The 22,249-nt window shown below is 38.8% G+C and overlaps 1 protein-coding gene across 3 annotated transcripts; it reads left to right on the top strand.

Moving 5' to 3' along the window:
- Positions 1-797: 797 nt before the first annotated feature.
- On the top strand, positions 798-22,142 carry CBLL1 (Cbl proto-oncogene like 1). 3 transcript variants are annotated; one of them, XM_025984075.2, is made up of 6 exons: positions 798-1,230; positions 6,936-7,103; positions 11,038-11,138; positions 11,545-11,628; positions 14,968-15,041; positions 17,548-22,142. In XM_025984075.2, exons 1-6 carry the CDS (start codon positions 1,218-1,220, stop codon positions 18,581-18,583), a joined length of 1,476 nt encoding a protein of 491 aa, XP_025839860.1. In that variant the 5' UTR covers positions 798-1,217; the 3' UTR covers positions 18,584-22,142. The 3 variants fall into 3 exon arrangements, with proteins under 3 accessions (XP_025839860.1, XP_072616068.1, XP_025839861.1); XM_072759967.1 differs by having other exon boundaries at positions 813-1,230; positions 11,041-11,138; XM_025984076.2 differs by lacking the exon at positions 798-1,230 and adding an exon at positions 1,267-1,834.
- Positions 22,143-22,249: the final 107 nt, after the last annotated feature.

Genomic DNA, 22,249 nt, shown 5'->3' on the forward strand with positions numbered 1-22,249 from the left:
GCGCTCCCTCCAGGATTCGGGGCCGGAGAGCGCTCCTGGGAGGAGGGCGGGAGAGTCATCATCATCATCATCATCATCATCATCTTCTTCTTCTATCGATCCAGGAACTCTGGCACGGAAAGCGTGAACCACCCAAGGTAACGATGTCGTCACCAAGGGACGACAGGAATAGAACCCAAATCCCTGGGCTCCCAGGCTCGTGTTTTCTCCTTAATCGTGCGCTCCTTCCTACTCCTCCGAGAGCACCAGGTGCGAAGGGTCGGAGAAGGGAGCGCACACCCGGAGCCCGGTCGGCGAGGCCGCCGCCGCCTCGCTCAAGGGCCCCCGGACCCACTCCGCGGCGCAGGCCGGGGACGATGAAGGCAGCCGCGGCCGCGACCCCCGGCGACCAGGAGCTGGAGCTAGGTACCGCCCCGCCGCCCCTCCCCCCGGGCCCGCGCTCCCCCGCCCCCACCCCACCCCCACCCCCACCCCGAGGACGGGGCGCGCGGGGGCGCCGTGCTGCGTCCCCACCGCTACCACACCTCCTCGGTGGGAGCACGGGCCGGTACCACGTGCGCTCCGCGGGGCCCGCCAGGACCGGGCGGGATGGAGACCGCACGCCGAGAGCCCTCCCCGCTCCCACGGCGCGGCCGTCCCCCGGGCAACCTCCCGCCGGAGGACGCCTTCCGGGGCGCGCGCGTCTACGCCCCCCCCCCCCACGCTCCCCCCCCCCCCCCCGCGCGGAGGACGCCGGCGCGCGCGCACTGCGGGCCATTCCAAACCGTTACTCCGCCCGCCGGGGTGGGGCCAAGCCCAACGGCCGAGTCTGCGCAGTTGCGCCCGGCCGGCTCCGAGGCCGCCGCGCACTACAAGTCCCAGAAGGCAACGCTCCGCGGGGGCGAGCAGCCGCCTTACCTGCCGCGAGCTCGTTCCACCGGCTGCCGGTGCTCTCCCCGTTCCCCCGTGCCCGCGGGTCTCATTTCTGTAGTCTAGTCTTAGCACCTTCGACCTGAAAGCCCTTGGCGTACCCCCTTTGCCTCCCTCGAACTATGCCAGACGCCCTCACCGGAGTTGGGTAGTGCACCCACCCGACAGAGAGGGGAACCTGGGGAGGCCCAAGCCGAGGCAGCTCGGTCGCACTTCCGCCTCGCGGGCTCCGGAAGGGAGCGCGCACGCGCGCCCTGCGACTCCGGCGCGGTTGACTTCCGCTCCCACTGTGCCCCGCGAGCCGAATCATGGATCACACTGGTAAGGAGGCGGAGGCAGCGGGGGTCCCGGGTCCATGCCCCCTCGGCCGGCCTGGGACTGGCTGCCCGGCGGGCGGAGCGGGGATGCGCTCGCCCTGCAGCGCTGGGGGGTGGCGGTGAGAGAGAAATCCCACAGACCCCTCCCGGTGCCCGGCAAGGGCCTGCCGTTTCCCGGCCTACCCTCCGGTGTGGTACCTACAGCCTCGGTGCCGGCAGCAGCCGCCGCTCTGGTGCTGCGGAGCTCCCCGCCCGCACGGTGGGCGGCGCGGCCTCGTGGGGACCGGGGCGCGCTGCCTCCTTTTTTTTTTTTTTAAACCTTGGCGCCCCGCTCTGCGTTTCGGGTGCCGGCGGGCAGACTCCAGGCTCTGGGTCGGGGCGGGGCGCGGGAGGGGGCTGCGGGCGCGCGCTGCGGGGGGCGCTGCCGGTCCTTCGTGGACGCGAGGCGGAGGGGGGAGCCAGGTGAGAGTTTTCGGAATCCTGCTCGGAGCGGCTTTTCTGTCTGAACCCAAAGCCTGCTCCGCGCTTCGGCTGTGGTCCTTACTCATCTTTCGGGGGCGTTTACAAAGGAGAGCTTAAATTCAAGATACCCGCATCTCTTTCTCCAAGTAAGAAGGACTCCGCTCTTCGTTGCGTGTTGTTTGGCTTTTTTTCTTCTTCGTGGCTTTTGGATAGTGAGTGAGTGAACCTGGGGCTACTGTTCCGTGTGGTTCCATCAGCCATATCCTAAGTGGGATAAAAGGATACTCCTTGTATTAAGTATTGGGTAAGGCGTTCTCAGTCATCAAATGCCTACTTAATTTTGTACATATAGGCGTAAAATTATATCTGTCTATAAAATTTGGTGAGTGCTAGTCAGCAAAACCTATGCCAGACCCCAGTATGCCTAGAGAGGGAATGATGGAAACCAGGCCAACTGCGTTCCTGGCCTCATGGAGATTACATTCTGTTGGGAAAGACACGATAGAGAAGTTTTTTGTTTGTTTGTTTGTTTTTTGTTTTTTTGTTTTTTTAAACCTAAACATTACAGATCATGATGAGCGCTTGGAAAAAAAATTAACAGCGTCTGTGGTAAAGACTAATAGGAGGAGGCTTCAGAGAGAGTGGTTAGGGAGGGTCTTTCTGGATTTCTAAGCTGAGATCTGATAGGTGAGAAGAATCCCTGCATGGAATTAATCAGGAGTAAAGCGTGTCTAGCAAATATGAAGACTCTGAGGAAGGAAAACGTAGAGGTCGGTCAGCTACAGTTTAGCAAGAAGCAACGAGCCCTAAGAGATTGGAAGGGACGGTGGGAGTCAGATGGTACAGGACTTTGAAGGCCGTGGTAAAGATTTGATTCTATTTTTTTTTTTTTTAAGATTTTATTTATTTATTCATGAGAGACAGAGAGGCAGAGGCACAGGCTGAGGGAGAAGCAGGCTTCATGCAGGGAGCCGATGTGGGACTCGATCCCGGGACTCCAGGATCACGCCCTGGGCTGAAGGCAGGTGCCAAACTGCTGAGCCACTTGGGGATCCCTGAAGCCATTGAGCAGGAGTACAGGAGGAACATAATTTCTTTTAAAAACACAATAACTTGTTTGTGGAGAATGGTGTGAGAGACAAGACTGATAGAAAATAGTTTAGATGGTGATTGCAGTAGAACACTATGAGAGGCTCGGTAATGAAGTTGGTTCGGGTTAGAGAAAAGGGGAGTGGGCATATCGAATGTTGTGGTGGAATTCAAATAGGAGCTTTGTGAGAGAAAGGAGAGACGACTACCTTTCTGGTTTGAGCAGCTCGGCAGTGCCCGTTACTAAGTTGGGGAAAACTTGGGAGGAAAACAGACGTCTTTTTTTTTTTAAGTGGTAAAGGGAGACTTGGGAACTTGAGAATGAGATTTTGGGCTGCAAAGGATGAGCTGTGTACGAGGATATACAAGGGGGAGATGTCAAGTGGAGATCAGAGGAAAGATCTGGGTTGAAAAATACGTATTTGAGACTTATGAGCAGGTAGCTGTTGTTTTAAGGAATGAGGATGGATGAGATCACTCAAAGAACAAGAACACAGAGAAGAAGAGGGCCAAGAACCGGGCTGTAAGGAACTCTAGTTTTGGAAATTTTGTAGAATTGAGATCTGGGACCTTGGTGTTAGAGTAGTAAACATGCAACTTCAGCAAAACACTTCTCATTACAGCCCCTTACTAGAATTGAGAGTGAAGCACCTTCCACAGTTTAGAGGATATTATGTTAGGAAGTTGTAGTGTGGCTGGGTGTGTCTCTGAGTATTATCCTAGTTCTCCAAGTTAAAATGTTGACTAGAAAGTAAGAGTCATCCTGGCATGAAAATATTCACAAATGATCTGACCGCTTAAAAAATTAGTTCCTACTCAGATATCCCTGCTGCTCCTTTTCTGTTTTTAAAAGATTTTATTTTTAAAGTAAGCTCTGTACCCAACGTGGAGCTGGAACTTACAACCCCTAGATCAAGAGTCACATGGTCTACTGACTGAGCCAGCCAGGCGTTCCTTTTTCAATTCTTTTAATTTTGTTGTAAGCCATTGTCCTTGCTTTCTATCAGGAAATGGTATCACATCAGGAAATGGTATCACATGCTGTATATTGACTGATTATAAAACTCGCAAAAGATTCAGGTTTTCATGGAATTCATAAACATGAATTTGATAACTGAAGCACAACTAAAATGGGCAACTGGGATGTCTGGGTGGCTCAGCGGTTGAGCATCTGCCTTTGGCTCAGGGCATGATCCTGGAGTCCTGGGATCGAGTCCTGCATTGGGCTCCCTACCAGGGAGTTTGCCTGTGCTTCTGCCTCTGCCTCTTTCTCTGTCTCTCATGAGTAAATAAATAAAATTAAAAAAAAAAAATCATTGGCAAGTGAGGAAGTGCCAGTTGATTGAAGACATTATGATCAGGTAGGCATCTTAACGGAAATATTTTAATGTGGAGGGTTTAAGAGAGGCCCTTGGGGAAATTGATGAAACCCTTGAATATTACGCAAAAATGACTGATTTTTATGATCATGCTGAAAAGTCAAACATATAATGAAGTCTATCTTCTAATAGCATTTTGCCAGGAAAAACTACTCCAAGAAACTCCAATTAATACTTGATTCATTCTTTGGTTGTTCTAAGAATCAGCACTTAGTTATAACAGAAATCTAAATTTTGTAAGATATTTCTTGGTTTCCTTTAATTCAGGATAAAATTCTAAACACATATTTTAAAAAATACTATCATGTAAGAGTGTTACTCCTTTTTAAAATTTTTTTTAATTATTTATTTATTTATGATAGTCACAGAGAGAGAGAGAGAGGCAGAGACACAGGCGGAGGGAGAAGCAGGCTCCATGCACCGGGAGCCCGACGTGGGACTCGATCCCGGGTCTCCAGGATCGCGCCCCGGGCCAAAGGCAGGCGCCAAACCGCTGCGCCACCCAGGGATCCCCGTGTTACTCCTTTTTAAAGTGGATTCACCTTAAATGACCAATTACAGAGGTGCCTGGCTGGCTTTGTTGGTAGAGCGTTTGACTCAGTCTTGGGGTTGTAAGTTCAAGCCCCACACTGGATGTAGAGATCACTTAAAATCTTTAAAAAGTAAAAATAAATGGTCAGTTATATCTTTAGTTCTCATTTTCTGTGTAAAATCCAAGGACTTCTGTGGTTACAGGATTTATATTTTTAGTTGGCATGTTCAAGAAGAAATTGCTCTATTTTCTGATTTTTAATTAAAAAAAAAAAAAAAAAGGCAAGCCCAGAATGATGTCACTGTTAAATGCTGTACTTTGTTTATGGGCTTGCAATTTGTGAGTAGGTGGCAAGGTGTTAAGGGGCAGTAGACTCCCTAGAAGTTGTGGTGGACCAAGCAAGCAATTGTGACAGGTGTTCAGGGTGGTGGGAAAAGGATTTGCAGTAATGAAGGGTTGGGATTTGGTCATTCCACTAGATAAAACCATTGAGTCTTTCTAGTATCTGAAGGATATCAGTATCTAGTATCTGAAGGACAACATTGAACTGTTAAATATCTGTCTACATTAACTTGCTTTTCTACTTTATTGGAAAATCAGGAATACCTTTTGAGAAAGAAAAAAAATGATTCATGTTTTTTGGCTTGTAGATACTTTTACATAAATAACTGGAATGGAAGCAGATGAAATACATTATTCAACTTGTTAATACATGTAGTGAAGTTTGAAGGTTGACCAAGTTGAGTTTATCCTAACTGGAGATTTTAGCTAGCCATGTAATTCCTTTCCATGAATTTTTTCTTTGAGGATTAGGTTTTGTAAAAGTAATAGCAGAAAGCAGACTGAAAGAGATTGGAATTAATTATTAATGACCTATTTTGAATTTTGTTCTAAATATTGTCCAGAAAGAGGGGCATCTGGTTGGCTGGGTCAGAAGAGTATGTGACTCTTGATCTTGAGGTCATGAGTTCAAGCCACATGTAGGATATAGAGATTACTTAGATAAATAAAACTTAAAATAAGTATTGTTCAGAAAGAGTGCAAATTGATGTGAATTTAACACGTGTCTAAAATCCTAGTACCCTTGGAGGTCATTAGTACTAGGTTACTACTTCCTAATTTGGCTTTACTGAATGTAATGTGGACAGGGTGCCTATCAATCTTGATTGTACTATCTCCTGCATGGCAAGTTCAATAATTTATCACATTTAAAACATTTCTATTTTAAAAAATTATTTTATTTGCATTTCCTACTTTAGGGCATTTCCCTTTGTGTCTTTAGTAGTAAAGGTGAATATTTACTGTATTGTAATATTTTGTCATAGACTTGAAACAAGGGAGACTATTAACCTTCGATGGAGTCAGTTCTATGAAATAATGCTCCTATTACTCATGAGAAATGAGTTCATTTATTTCATAGCTAGTAACAAGCAGAGACTTAGAAAGTGTCTCTTGTTTACATTTAGTTTAATTGCAGAAATTTTGCATACCCTTAAACTCTAATTTTCTGTTATGATGCTGTACTGCTTACAATAGCACACTCACATTATATATCTAGAAAGGTTATAGCACAAATACGTGATTGCATGTTTCTGCTATTAAATGGTGTGAGAAGTTTTGCTATCCTTGAATACTTTTTAGAAAAACTATTTTACACTTAAGGAAATAGTCACTTTCCTTAAAACTAACTTCATTTTCAAATGTATTATTTATTTAATTTTGCCATTGTCAGTGTTAGTTTTGTGTTTTGTTTTATTGATTGTCCTAATGTAGATTCATTTCATTAACTGTAACAAGTGTTTTGTGTGCTTGGTGGAGATAGGGATGATTTTCTTTCTTTTCCTCTTATACTTCCTTTACTTTTTTTTTTTTAATTAAAAAAAATCTCTTATAGTTAAAGACAGAAGTTCTTATCTCATAGTTAAAGACAGAAGTGGCTTATGAAGGGTCTTATGTTTTCTGCAAACTCTTCTGGAATCACATAAATTTTTATTGTCTACTTTTAGGGAGAGGTTCTATAACTTTTGTCAACTTTTTAAAGGGTTCTTTGTCTCAAAAAGCATTGCTTTAAGATTTTATCTAATGTAGAGAAAATTAGTGTTTAAACTTATATAGCATAATATTTAAAATCAGAACCTTCATATTTAGCCCTTGATAATGTTGGGTATGTTACTTTAATACTTGTGGCAGAATAATCTTCAAAAGAGGAAAACTAAAAGAAATGACAACTTTTTTCTTCTGATATAGACAATGAGTTACAAGGCACTAATAGTTCTGGATCATTGGGTGGTCTTGATGTTCGAAGACGAATTCCTATAAAGCTCATCTCCAAACAAGGGAACAAAACCAAAACTGCGCCTCGAACTCCAAGGACTATAAACAGGATGCCTGCAAAGGCTCCACCTGGTGATGAAGGTAATTTGTTTAAACGGACAAGTCCAAAAGTCTTTCTTTTGTATCTAATTCCACCAAATAATCCATGTGGTCTTATTTATTAATTTACTAATAATGCCTTTTTTTTTTTATCTTACTGTCTTCACTTTTTTCAGTCTCTCTGTTTGACTTCTCATTTTGGCATGTACTTTCCTGTATAGTATTTTTGGTTTTTTCTTTTGTTATTGCAACACTGCCTGTTGTTTGAAAATAAAAAAACCTAAATAATACGGCAGAAAGCATAATATGAAAAGTAAAATTTGTTCCTCTACTTCGACAATACTCCACCAAAATGATTTCTGTTACAACTTTTTTATAGTATAGTAACTTTTTAATGTATAACTGCCCTTTTTTCTTATTTTTTTTTTATTTTTTTATTTTATTATTATTATTTTTTATGATAGTCACAGAGGGAGAGAGAGAGAGGCAGAGACACAGGTGGAGGGAGAAGCAGGCTCCATGCACCGGGAGCCTGATATGGGATTTGATCCCGGGTCTCCAGGATCGCGCCCTGGGCCAAAGGCAGGCGCCAAACCGCTGCGCCACCCAGGGATCCCATAACTGCCCTTTTTTCATGTAAGATGCATTTGAAATTTTTCCACATATCAGTATATACAGATGTACTCATTTAAGAAAATAGGTTTGGATATTTCTTTTTTATGGATATGCCGTATTTTAATAGTTTTTATAACTTCTTTGCTGTTAAAAACAGTATTGCAGTAAATATTGTACGTATAGCTTAACATGTATACTTGAGGTAGAACTGCATGAATTTGGGTATTTTATAAGTTGATGGATACGGTGCATTTTAGAATTTAATGGATATTGTCAAATGGCTCTATAAAAAGTATATCAGTTTATATTCCCACACACCAATATTGTGACTACTAGCCTCCTAAAATTTTTGTTTTGATATACATTTCTTTAATTATGAGTGAGGTTGTGTCTATATCTTTTCATAGTATTGGGCATTTCTTCTGCCTAGGATCTACCTGTTCATATCCTCTAACCATTTTTTTACTGTTTTCTTTCTCTTGACTTTTGTTAGTTCTTTACATATTATTAAATTGACTCTTTGTCATATATTGTATAGATTCACCATTTGTCTTTTGCATTTTCTATATATAATTTTTATTGTAGAGAAGTTTGAAGATTCTGTGTTGTCAGGTACCAATCCAGTCATTTCTGTTAGGACTTCTCCGTTTTATTTTATTTTTAAGATTTTATTTATTTATTCATAAGAGACACACAGGGAGAGTCAGACACACAGGCAGAAGGAGAAGCAGGCTCCATGCAGGGAGCCCGACGTGGGACTTGTTCCCGGGACCCCAGGATCACGTCCTGAGCCAAAGGCAGACACTCAACTGCTGAGCCACCCAGGCATCCCGACTTCTGGGTCTTATAAAATTCTTAGAAAGGCCTTTCCCCTATTTCATGAGCACAAAATAATTTGTCTGTCTTGCCCTTTAGCACAGGGTCAGCAAACTATGGCCTGTGGACCAAATCCAGCTCAGTCTTTGTAAAGTCTTATTGGAACATAGCCATGCCCATTCATTTAAGTAATGTTTATGGTTGCTTTCACACTATAATGGCATGGTTGAGTAATTGCAAGAGACCAACGCAGCCTAAAATATTTACTTACCTAGCTTTTTACAGAAAAAGTTAGCTGGCACTGGGACATTTATGGACATATATTTGGTTATTAGAAAAATAAAGTGGAGTTTGGCGGCTCTATTTTTCCCTCTAAAACAGCTGTTTGTCTCAACTATTGAATGATCTGTCTTTTCTCTGCTGAGAATAGGAATCCGATCATTATCCTACATTAAAGGTCTAAAAGTATTTATGTCTATTTCTGGATTTCCTGTTCTATTCCAGCAATCTGTCTGTATTTCTTTTTGGAACCAAATGTTTTAATTATACCTCATATTATGACTCCTTTTATTGTAGGGTATCTCTACCCATCTAAACAAGTTCATTTGAAGTCAAATGTTACAAATTGGAGTGGTAGCAATTTAGGGCTGCCTCTCACTATCCATAACCTAGGGTCTCCTGTCTTTGGTCTTTTTGTTTCTTTTAATAATTTCTAAAAACTGCACAGTAATCTGCACATAAATTCTTATTGGAATAATCCAAACGAGGCAAAAAAAAGCTAAAAAAGAAACCCCTTCTATCCTTTTCCTCTCAGATATCCTCTCATTCCCTCTTCTCTCACTCCTCAAGCCCCATACCCTTCTTTTGTTGTTTTTAAAGATTATTTATTAATGAGAGAGAGAGGGGTGGGGGGCAGAGACACAGGCAGAGGGAGAAGCAGGCTCCATGCAAGGAGCCTGACGTGGGACTCGATCCAGGGTCTCCAGGATCAGACCCTGGGTTGAAGGTGGCGCTAAACTGCTGAGCCACCCGGGCTGCCCCCCATACCCCTTTCTAAGGGGAACTACTCTTACCATTCTTTCTCCTAATAGCACAAACTGAGACTGAAGATAATTTTTGAATATTTTAGTTTAACTTATTTGGGATAAAAAATAAGTGGTGTTTTTTCTAGGCATTGATCAGAATAGGGAGTTTTGGGTGCTGATACGGGGTTTGGTGTATGGTTTGGTGTATACACACACACACACACACACACACACACACACACAGTTTAAGGATAGGACCACAGATCAGACTACTCTGAAAAATGATTATATGCTCCTCATTTCCTTTTCTGTTTTGCACAATAATTTTCTGTATTTTAGATAAATAAAATAAATTGATTTTTCTTATTTTGAGTTTTAGATGACAGCATCTTTTGTAAGGTATAAATGGGTCATATTAAGAGCCTACAGCCACTTGTTTGTAACTTGTAAGAACACTCTTTGAACTCTCTTTTGTATTGGAGATAATTAGCAGTGCACTGAAGTGTCCATACCATCTTCAAAAAATTCTTACATCATTGTCTTTGTGCGTATGTCCATGTGTCCACCCATACACAGGTGCTGTAATTTAAACATGTTTGAGTAAAGTTAAAACTTGTGTGCTTGGGCTACTCTGTTTACCAGTTCTAGGGCCAAAAGAGACACGAGAAGCTTGGCATTTTGGAGGGATAATGTGTCTTCTCAACTTTACTTTAGGTAATTGGATTATACCTAGAATTACTATCAGAGTGTCCATTGGTTTTCTGTTCTTTTGTATGAAATGAGAGGATGATGATCAGGGTCAGAGAAACTGAACCCATTTGATCTTCGTAACGTTATTGGTATATGTAGTGTAGAGGAGGATACTTGTGAATAGGTATGATATGCCTTCTGCCTTTTGGATGATAAACCAGGGAGAGGTTTTAATTGAATGGATGAAGTATGAATATGTTGTTATTTCTAAAAACAGGCTCAGTTGTAAGACTGAAGAAGAGGATACCTAATTTACTAAGTCTAAGAAGAAAACCTGCAGAATTCTTTGTTTCCATTATATGCTTTTGGCAATAAAATCAGCCTCTTGCAGCCTGACACCACTTTGGTAGGTAGATTAGAGTAAATGGTGATCAGTATCTTAGAAGTTGGTGCAACAAATGTGCTGATGGTAAATAGTAAAGTTTTATACTAGAGATAGTCTGATGAGTTAATAAGAGCACTTGAATGGGAGTGAAGAGTTCTGAGGTATGTTCCTGGCCCTACCACTAATCCATGTGTTGAGTTATTGTGGGTCTCCATACTACAATATTCTCAATTAGAACATGAGAGAGTTGGACTAGATGGTCACCAAGATCATTTCTAGCTGATATTTTAAACTCAATTTAACTAATCTTGATTATCTTGTCTTTAGAAGGGCTTTGAAAGGCATCAGATGGGTCTCTCATTGTACAGGTCTGTGGTGAGTACATGTACTTCCAAAATGAAATTTAGGATTTTAAAAGTTCATCCTTAACACTTTCTTTTTTCAGAAGGATTTGATTATAATGAAGAAGAACGGTATGACTGTAAAGGGGGAGAACTGTTTGGAAATCAGCGAAGATTTCCTGGACACCTTTTTTGGGACTTCCAGGTATAACTAAAAATAAAACATTTTATTAAAACAATAAAATATCTTAAATATTTTATTATAATCAGAATACTTAAAGAATGGTATGAACTTTTATTACAGCTATTAAACTTTTTAGAACACTCAAATCATTTGTTAATGCCATATATCCACTAATTTAAAAAATAATTTGAAGTAATTTTCTGTAAAGTCAAGTAAAATCAGTGACCATAGCACTAAGAGGACCAAAAAAAAAAAAAAAAAAACACACACCGCTAATGATATGGAATATATGGGAATTATACCAAGAAACTTTTATTTCTAATTGTTTTAACAACTTTTATAAATACTAACCAATTGATTGCCTAATTTATAAATACAACTTTTAGAAATGCTTAAAAAGGAAATTTTAATTCTATCATTTCAACAGATAAACATCTTAGGTGAAAAGGATGATACGCCAGTTCATTTCTGTGACAAATGTGGATTGCCTATTAAAATCTATGGGCGAATGGTAAGTATTACTATATTAAATCACATTTGCATTTGTAAACATTTGCATAGAGTTGGGATTTTGAAATTTAAGTAGTTAGGTTTATCACTGTTTAATGACTAAGTTTGTGACATTTTAGTGAGTATGAAATAGGTAAGGGCAATTTTGGGATAACATCATTTATTATGGAAAATTATGACAAATTCTTGAATTACTTGAAAAATACTAAGGAAACTAACTTCTGAAAACTTATTTCTTTGGACTGTTTGGTACTTGTTAGTATACATTTATTATAGTTTATTAAGGAAAAATTTTTTTCTTGTGTAAAGAATAAGATCAGTTACTCGTTTCTGAAGGCTATAATTTTAAATGTAAAACTAATAATTATAATTTCTGAGAATTGAATTCTGATCCTTAAAACAATTACAACCCCAGCTGTAATTTTACAGTAATTTTGACACATGCTCCCTCAAAAAAAGATGGTTTCACATTTGTGTTTGAGAAAAATTGAATTCAGTAACATATCTGCTGGTAGAGAATGTAGATTATGGAGTCTTTGCTGTGTAACATAACTAAAGAACAGCAATGGATTGTGAGTTTTAAAATGGTCTAACATCATTTTACTGTGTCTTTCTGATTTATTTTTAGATTTTTAAAAGTTTATTAACTACCAGAGAAGAACGCTACTTACATTAAGTGTAGGAGATATTTGTTATTTTTTTACTTTGGAATAGTTTCAAGAGGGGCAGGATAAGATAAAACATGGTTTTGGTATTCTTTGGGAGATATTTTTTGAAGTTATTTTTTTAAATTAAATTTTTAAAAAAATTTTTAATTGAAGGATAGTTGACATTCAGGTGTAAACACAGTGGTTTGATAATTACATACATTACACTGTGCTCACCATGGTAAGTGTGGTAACCATCTTTTATCACACACAGTTATTACTATTATTATTATTATTATTATCTCTGTTTCAGTATTGTGTATTTCAATATTGACTATGCTGTACTTTTCATCCCTGTGACTTGTTTGTTTTATAATTGGAAGTTTGTACCTCTTAATCACCTTTACCTATTTTTGCCTATCCCCCGCACACAACTACTAGCGCTTTTTTTTTTTTTGTATTTATGACTGTTTCTCTTCTTGTGTTTGTTTTGCTTTTTACATTCCACATGTTAGTGAAATCATACGGTATTTGTCTTTCTCTGTTGTCTTTTTAAATATTTATTTATTTAGAGAGAGAGCTCATAAGTAGGGGAAGGGGGAGAGGGAGAGAATCTCAAGCAAACTCCCTGCTGAGTGTAGAGTCCAACTTGGGGCTCGATAACACGACCCTGAAATTGTAACCTGAGCTGAAATCAATATTTTTATTTATTTAATATTTTTATTTATTATTTAACCGATGGAGTATTTAACTGATGGAACCACGCAGGCGTCCTTGTCTTTCTATGGTTGACTTTACTCAGTGTAATACCCTCTGGGTTCATCCACATTGTCACAAATGGCAAGATTTAATTATTAAGTATTTTTTTAATTTTTATTTTTATCATGTGTGTTATTGTTGTTTTCATTGTATTATTATTTTTTGTATTATAATTTTTTAATATTCCATTATGTGTATGTACCGCATCTTCTTTATCCACTTATCTATCATTGGACATTTGGATTGCTTCCATATCTTGGCTATTATAAATAATGTTGCAATAAACATAAGGGTGCATATACCTTTTCGAATTAGTGTTTTTGTTTTCCTCAGGTAAATTCCCAGAAGTGGAATTACTGGAGTGTATGGTACTTCAAGTTTTAGATTTTTTGAGGAACTTCCATACCGTTTTCCATAGTGGCTGCACCAGTTTACATTCCTGCCGGCAGTGCATGGGAGTTTGTTTTTCTCCACATCCTCACCAACATGTTATTTCTTGTCTTTTTGATACTAGCCATTCAGACAGATGTAAGGTGATACCTCCTTGTGGTTTTGATTTGCATTTCTCTGATGATTGGTGCCTACTGGCCATCTGTATGTCATTTTTGGAAAATTGTTTATTCAGGTTCTCTGTCCATTTTTTTTTTTTTAAGATTTTATTTATTTATTTATTCATGAGAGATAGAGAGGCAGAGAGACACAGGCAGAGGGAGAAGCAAGTTCCATGCCCGGGAGCATGGAACCCGGGGTTCCATGCCGGGTCCCGCGTCTCGATCCCAGGACTCAAGGATCACGACCTGGGCTGAAGGCAGCGCTAAACTGCTGAGCCACCCAGGCTGCCCCCTCTCTCCAATTTTAATCAGATTATTGGATGGTGTGTGTGTGTGTGTGTGTGTGTGTGTGTTTGTTTGTTTGTTTGTTTTGGTATTGAGTTGTATAAGTTCTTTATGTGTTTTAGGTATTAACCCCTAATTGAGTAGACTATTTGCATATTTCTTCTCTCATTCAGTAGGTTGTCTTTTTGTCTTGTTGATGATTTCTTTGCTGTGCAAAAGCTTTTCAGTTTGTTATAGTCCCAGTTACTTACTTTGCTTTTGTTTTCTTTGCTTAAGGAGATATCTAGGAAAATATTGCTAAGATTGCTGTCCCAAGAGATTGCTGCCTATATTTTCTTTTAGGACTTTTATTGTTTCAGGTCATACATGTAGGTCTTTAATCCATTTTGAGTTTATTTTTGTGTATGGTATTAAAAAGTGGTCCAGTTTCATTCTTTTTCTATGTAGCTGTCCAGTGTCCCAATACCATTTATTAAAGAGATTGGCTTTTCCCCATTGTATATTTTTGTTTCCTTTGTCATAGATTCATTGATCATATGAGCATGGGTTTACTTCTGGGGTCCCAACTCTGTTTCATTCATCTGTGTCTGTTTTTGCCAGTACCATAGTTTTGTTCACTACAGCTTTGTAGTATAGTTTGAAACCTGGGCTTGTGATACCTCCAACTTTGTTCTTTCTCAAGATTGCTTTGGCTGTTTGGGGCCTTTTGTGGTTCCATACAAACTTTAGGATTTTTTGTTCTAGTTCTGTGAAAAATTACATCGAATCTGTAGATTGCTTTGGATAATCTGGGCTTCTTCACGTGCTTTACATCCTAGGAACCACAGGATGAAACTCGTAGCATTTATATTTCCATAAAGTGTAAGCAGATGGACATGTATACATTTATTGAGGAAAGAGCCAAAGGTTTCATTATATTCTCAAAGTGTTTTGTTACTGAAAAAGGTTAACTGTTGCTTTTCTGTAACTAGTACTTAATGTTTATTTTGATGAATAATTCTCAAGTGCCTTCTATGTCTAGGTTATTGTGCTTATGGTTATTTTTTATGGAAATATTTTACATTCTTGTATGCTTAACTAATATGTCTCTGTTCACAGATTCCATGCAAGCATGTTTTTTGCTATGACTGTGCTATTTTACATGAAAAAAAAGGAGATAAGATGTGTCCAGGGTAAGATTATCATTACATTTTTATTTTTATTTTTATTTATTTATTTTTTTTTTTTAAAGATTTATTTATTTATTCATGAGAAACACAGAGATATGTGAGAGAGAGGCAGAGACACAGGCAGAGGGAGAAGCAGCTCCATGCAGGGAGCCTGATGTGGGACTTGATCCCGGGACTCCAGGATCACGCCCTGGGCCAAAGGCAGGGGCTAAACCTCTGAGCCACCCAGGGATCCCCTCATTACATTTTTAAATAATAAAGTTTGTGATGAGATGAATTGTAATCTAGGTTAAAGGCCCGGGTATAAGTCAGCAGCAGGATATCAAATATGCAGACATGGCTGATCTTTCTTTGTGAGCCCAGAGTTGGCCATAGCCTTTTCCTTAGGATAGGGCTAGATAGCTATTATCTGTCAATTCAGATTGGCCAAAACAAACAACATTTGTCATCACAAAATTACTATTATAAATGAGAACAGTTTTGTTTTATTTTGTTTTGTTTTCTGATGGGATACATGAGAGATAGTATCAGGCAGTGATTGAGAACAGGGACTTTGGAATTAGAATTCTTGGCTTCAAATCCCTTTTCTGACATTTATTAGCCATATCCCTGGTTGTTTCTTCATCTGTAAAGTGGAGCTAATAATAATATCTACCTCCCTGTGTTGTTGTTAGAGCTAAACTAGTATATATATATAGTACCTTACATGTGATAAGTACTGTGTTAAGTATAAGTTATTATTTATTACCTCGAAATCTTATTATTTATGTCTGGAGTATTATATCTTAGAACATGATCGTGGCATCAGCTCAGACAAGTTATGAAGAAGATCTAGAGGTATTGGTTGCTACTGATGTGATTTGGGATGATCTTGAGAGATCCAGAATAAGGAATTTTTATATCAGTTTAGAATCCCTGATAGAAGGCTTAAGAAGGCTTTGAGACAAACTTCCTTGGGACAATTGTAAGCTGCTGAGATTTTATAACCTGGGTCAGAAGCTATCCCAAGATCAGTAATATTGGTTGATAACAGAATTACAGATAGTTCTAGGATGATTTCTTTTTTGGTGTAGGAAGATTGGCATCACTGAGAGAGAAGAGATGATTCAATAAGTATTCTAATATTAATATTTAAAAAGGAATTTAGGTTTCAAGATACTAAGTGTAACTCCTCAGTAAGTACCTCACTAGTTGGCCCTTAGCTATTTGAGAACATAAGCCTATCTGGCTTAACAGACTCAGATCAGGAAATGAAGAAATGGCAACCCAAGTTACATAAATATCATACACTGTTGCTTTTAAGCATCACCCAAAACAAAGTACCTTATCCTGTTACTGTAGAGATATTTCTGAGTTTATAGCAAATTAGGAACAAGAAATGGGAACTGTGCCAAATGACCACTAAAGGGAAGCCTGCTAGGATCAAGGAGTGCCAGTCTTACAGCAAGGATGGAAATATGGACACAACTCAAAATAAAAAATATAGAGCCATTTAATATAATTTCAAATGACCTGACACACATATTCAGTGATCATAGCTTGTGTCTCTGCATATGTAGTGCTTAACTATTGATTCAGTTCTGTCACTTTCATTGTTTCCTTTATCCTAAGGATATTCTTTAAGGTAGGGCAAAATAGAAAAACACTGTGAGTTAGGTAGAATGCATGTTTTAACCCCATATTGCAGATGAAGAAATAAGCAAAGAGATTAAGTGACTTCTCCAAGATTACAGAGCCAATGCTTGACCCCATTTCTTCTGATACCTAGTTCAGTCCTCTTTCCACTATTTCCAACAGACTACAAAGGCAAGTGTGGATTAAATACAGTGAATGAAAAAGAGTTGTAATTTTGACCCTGAGTCTTTAAGAAAATACTGAGTTAAATTTAGTGCCTACAGTTTAGAAGGGAGTGTTTAGTATTTTTTAGTAGTGAAATTGGTAACTCTTCCTTAAGGGACTCTTGATAGTCAGTTTGAATTTAAATTGTTCACATTGTTTAATGTTAGGAACCCTGATGATTGGGATGATCGTACTAATTTCTGTAGTCCTTGTGGTATCTTTTACTTAGTATTGTTTGCTCAGCACATACCGATTGCTCAATAAATATCATACAGGTTTGAATTCTAGGACTATGACAGATCTTTGGTTTAACCTTTCTGGATATTTTTGCAAATGGATGTAAAGCGTAGAGTTCTTTGAGACAACGAGATCATTCTAGGCCTTAGGAAGGATGGGTCTCTTTTTAAAACCTAATCTGTTAGATGAGCACTTCTCATTTTTTCTTCACTTCAGAGTTCTGAGGTTGGTAGAAATGCTGATGCTTAATAGGGAACAGACCACAGAATGGGAGAGAAGTTAAGGGTTCACTTTCTGTAACTATAACTTTTAATTGTGAACTTCTGCAATATTTTCCACAACTGGTTTTTAAAAACAGGCCTATGTGTGAAATTATGTGCATTGTCTTTGTAGTCTGCTTTTAGTAAATCAGTTTTTTCCCCTTCTAATTTAGCTGTAGTGATCCTGTGCAGCGAATCGAGCAGTGTACACGAGGTTCTCTCTTCATGTGTAGCATTGTTCAAGGGTGCAAGAGAACATACTTGTCTCAGCGAGACTTACAGGCTCATATCAACCACCGCCATATGAGAGCTGGAAAACCTGTTACCCGTGCTTCACTTGAAAACGTTCATCCTCCTATTGCTCCACCACCAACTGAGATCCCCGATCGTTTTCTGATGCCGCCAGATAAGCACCACATGAGCCATATCCCGCCAAAGCAGCACATCATGATGCCGCCACCTCCTTTGCAACATGTGCCACACGAGCACTATAATCAGCCACATGAGGATATTCGTGCTCCTCCTGCAGAATTGTCCATGGCTCCTCCTCCACCTCGTTCGGTCAGTCAGGAAACCTTTCGTATTTCAACAAGAAAACACAGCAATTTAATAACTGTCCCTATTCAGGATGACTCAAATTCAGGTGCTAGAGAACCACCACCTCCTGCCCCAGCACCTGCTCACCACCATCCTGAATATCAGGGTCAACCAGTGGTATCGCACCCTCATCATATTATGCCTCCACAGCAACATTATGCACCACCCCCACCTCCTCCACCACCAATAAGCCATCCAATGCCACATCCTCCCCAGGCTGCAGGTACTCCTCACTTGGTTTATAGCCAAGCTCCACCTCCACCAATGACCTCTGCTCCACCACCAATAACCCCTCCCCCTGGACATATTATTGCCCAGATGCCACCTTATATGAATCATCCTCCTCCAGGACCTCCCCCACCTCAACATGGTGGTCCACCTGTAACTGCACCCCCTCCTCACCATTATAATCCCAACTCTTTACCCCAGTTCACTGAAGATCAAGGAACTCTGAGCCCTCCATTTACACAACCAGGGGGAATGAGTCCTGGTATCTGGCCTGCACCGAGAGGGCCACCTCCTCCTCCACGAATGCAGGGTCCGCCTTCTCAAACCCCACTTCCTGGACCACATCATCCAGATCAGACAAGATATAGACCGTATTACCAATGATTAATAGTGCTTTGAACTGAAGATATGTTGAGGAAAAAAAAAAACTTATGTATAGTCAATCTTTTAATTAAGCTTTTGACTGTTTTGGGGAAGGAAAAGCACCTCTTAGTGAGGTGACCGTAAAACACTTAGGGTCTTGTCTCTTAATATGGTTTTAAATCTTGACCTTAGGATTGATTTCAAGTACTATACTGTAGCGCAGATAAGTGGCTCAGTTGAGCACAGCTATATTTTAACAACTTTGTTCCCCTAGCGTGGTAAATTGACCCAGAGGTGACCATTTGTAAAAAAAATTTGAGAATTTTTCATTGTCCACTTTCAAAAATATTGCTTTTGTTAAATCCAATGTTTAGTTTTTCTTGTGATACATTTTGTTAACCTGTGTAAAAGGATTAAATTTCAAAATGGTTGTAAAAATGCTATTTTTATGTGAATTTAAGTGCAGCCACATACTGTTTTTTAAAACCATATGTTTTACCACTAATTTCCCAAAGTTACAATAAAATCCTAAAAGTAAAAATCTACTAGAATTTACTGTAAGGCAGACTGTTAAATGGTAAAGAATTATTTCACATTTTAGGCACTGAAATTTTGAGGTATATTAAGTATATAATGCACTTCACTTGGATGCCTTTTCATTTTTAGGCAGCCTCAGGAGCACCAAAATACATTGGAATTCCATATTTATGTTCGCAATATTAAAAGGCATTAGTAATTATTTGGAAAGATATGGCCAAAGTAATTGACTCTACAGGCTCCAAGCTGTTGGGGGATACTGTTACTCATTAATGCTTTTTACTGAATGGTTGGAATCACATGATGCACCACATTTACTAATCTTAAGTAACATTATTTTATAGAACTGTTTAAATTGTGTTATTTAGATGAAGTGTGTTCTACTCTGCTCATTGTCTTAAACTAAATATTTAGGGCTGAATAGGCTTTGTATAATTCCTCATATCCTGGTAGAGTTTGATCCTGTGCTTTGAAGTGGATTCTTGTCTATTGGGTTTTAAAGTACAATTTGAATGCCATCGAGGAATACTGTGTTAATGAAGGATGTTCTTGTAATCACAAACTTGCGTTGCTCAGGTTTCATTACTGTGTGATAAGGTTTTGTTTTTTTTTTTCTCTAACTTGAAATTTTAAAACTATTATCTCCTATTCCTTTTATTGGTTAAGCAGTATAAAATTTGGAACGTTTTAAAATGGAGTCAACAGTGCAGACTTCCAGATGATTTTGTATTAGAGAAAAGTAATTACTAAATTGTGAATTTCAGAGCTTTATAAGGTGCCTTTTGAGTCAGCTTTTGCATTATAGGGGCTTGTTACAGTCCAGCTACGATGACCACTTACGTTTTATACAGAACTCATATGTATAAATCAACAGTCTTAGGATATTACTATATATCCTTTGAATAAACCCCTGTGAAGTATTTCCTCCCCCCTAAAATGGTGCATAATATAAACATGAAAAGTGTAGTGTGCAGATATCATTTATTAACTAGTTTGTAGTGCATAAATCTAGAACATTTCTTTTTGACAAAGGGTGAACTGATGGCTAATTTACCATTTAATTCTGTCAGATAAAGGCAAAACAGTGTCTCCCCTTGGATCATCAGATGCAGAGGCATCTATGAACTTAGAGCTGATGTTAGAGATGATATCGATTATCATTTCAACCTTGACTAGCCGAAAATAACTAATACACTTTTTTTTTAAGTTAATTGAGTGATTTTTCACATCTAGCAATTTGAGAGTCCAGTGTAATGCAATATATCTAGTGAGAAATTCTTGTTATTAGAAGCGTGGGAGTGAAGTATGAACTAGTGTGAGATGGTGGTGGTGAGTGTTTCTGTCATTTTACTGTAGGTACTTGGACTGGTGCGAACTTGATTCCTTTTCATGCCCCTGTTTAGGAGCTGTTAAAATGTTACTGTTGAAAATCCAATATCATTCTTCATTTCTTGTAATAAGAAAATAGCCAAATTCACTTTAGAGCTTTTCATCTATTTATGAGGAGCTCTCCTTTTTTTACTGAAATTCACTAGAGTTGAAAGTGGTATGAAGCCACTTAGCCTATGTATTGGACAAAATAATTAGTATCATGATAAACTTCCACATGTTAAAGAGAATTCTCGTAGAGTTAAAAAAAATGATTTCTTTTCAGTTAGGCTTAAAAAATATGTGTTATGCAGGGAGGCAGATCAGATGAATGTGTTGTAGCAGACAAAATTTTTAAATGGTGTTAGACTTGAATTCATCCAGTTATTGTTTGAATGAGGGTGGGTGGGTAGAAGGATAACAAAATTACTGTTAGTGTTTCTTTCCTTAAGGAAAAAGATGTGAATCCCAGCCTTATTTCAGGGAAGCCTTTGAAGCTATGATGGACATAAGTCTAAATTAAATGTATGTATGTTTCATTATATTGCTCTTAAGACTACTGAGGTGGCAGTTTAATTCTTAAAAACAATAAAATGGAAGCATAAATACTATTTTGCCTAGATGAATTTTTACCTAATGATGACATATTTGGGAGAATTAAATTTTTTTTGTGTTTATGTGTTGATACAACTTTTACAGTAAAATTAGATTCACTTTTCTTGAGATGAAAACCAAGTCGAATGTTCAAATTTCTTCAGTGGCATGCTTGTTCACATTATAATATAGTATTTGGGGGAGCTATCAGTTGAAAAACCATGAGAAACTATATCCATTTTGCCCTGTAAAAACCATTTGCTCAAAATTATTGTGTAAATATGAAATACCAGTGAAATACAAGTGGAAAAGATCATTTGAACGTAATTTTTAAACTCTAAGTAACTTTACTAAATGAGATATACAGAGCTGCTGTAGACTTTGTTCTAACATACTGGAAGAGTGTCCTACCTCTTTCTGGAAGAGTACTATGCTCCAATCTTCTGAAAATTTTGAAAAAGTCCTGTATTATAAGTACAGTTGACCTGAACAACGTGGGAATTAGGGGTGCCGATCCCCCTGCACAGTCAAATCCACATACGACTTCTGATTTCCCTAAAACTTTGGTAATAGCCTGATAACATACACGGTTGGTTAATACATATTTAGTATATTATATGTATTATATGCTGTATTCTTACAATGAAGCTAGAAAAAAGTTGTTAGAAAGTTACAAGGAGAAAATACAGTACAGTACCATATAGAAAAAATCCGTGTATAAGTTAAGTGTGGACCTGTGCAATTCAGACCCCTGTTGTTCAAGGGTCAGCTGTACATGGAAGAAATCACAAGTACCTAGAATAAAAATATACTTTTCTAGTTATTAGATTAGCCATCAAATATTGATGTTAATTGAGGTTTGACAAACATACTATATTTTGACCAAAGTGGATTTATTTTTCTTCACTGGTTTGTAACTGTAATCTGTTAAATTTTGGTCTAGAAACTAAGTAGAATTTACTTATGACAATATATGCACAATCTAATAAAGCAATATTGGATATACTTCGCCTAATGGGGACAGAGAGGTAAGCCAGTGAAAATACTTGATATTAATAAAAACATTTGCATTTTCAAACAATTTTTGTTTTGATTCATGCCCCTTTAATTTTCTGTTCTTGAGGGGAAAAGTGTTAAGACAATTTTTTTAAAACAATTCTTCAAGCAGTATTTTAGTGTTAAAGTTTA

This window comes from Vulpes vulpes, chromosome 5 (genome assembly GCF_048418805.1).
Source record: "Vulpes vulpes isolate BD-2025 chromosome 5, VulVul3, whole genome shotgun sequence".
NCBI classification, from domain to species: domain Eukaryota; kingdom Metazoa; phylum Chordata; class Mammalia; order Carnivora; family Canidae; genus Vulpes; species Vulpes vulpes.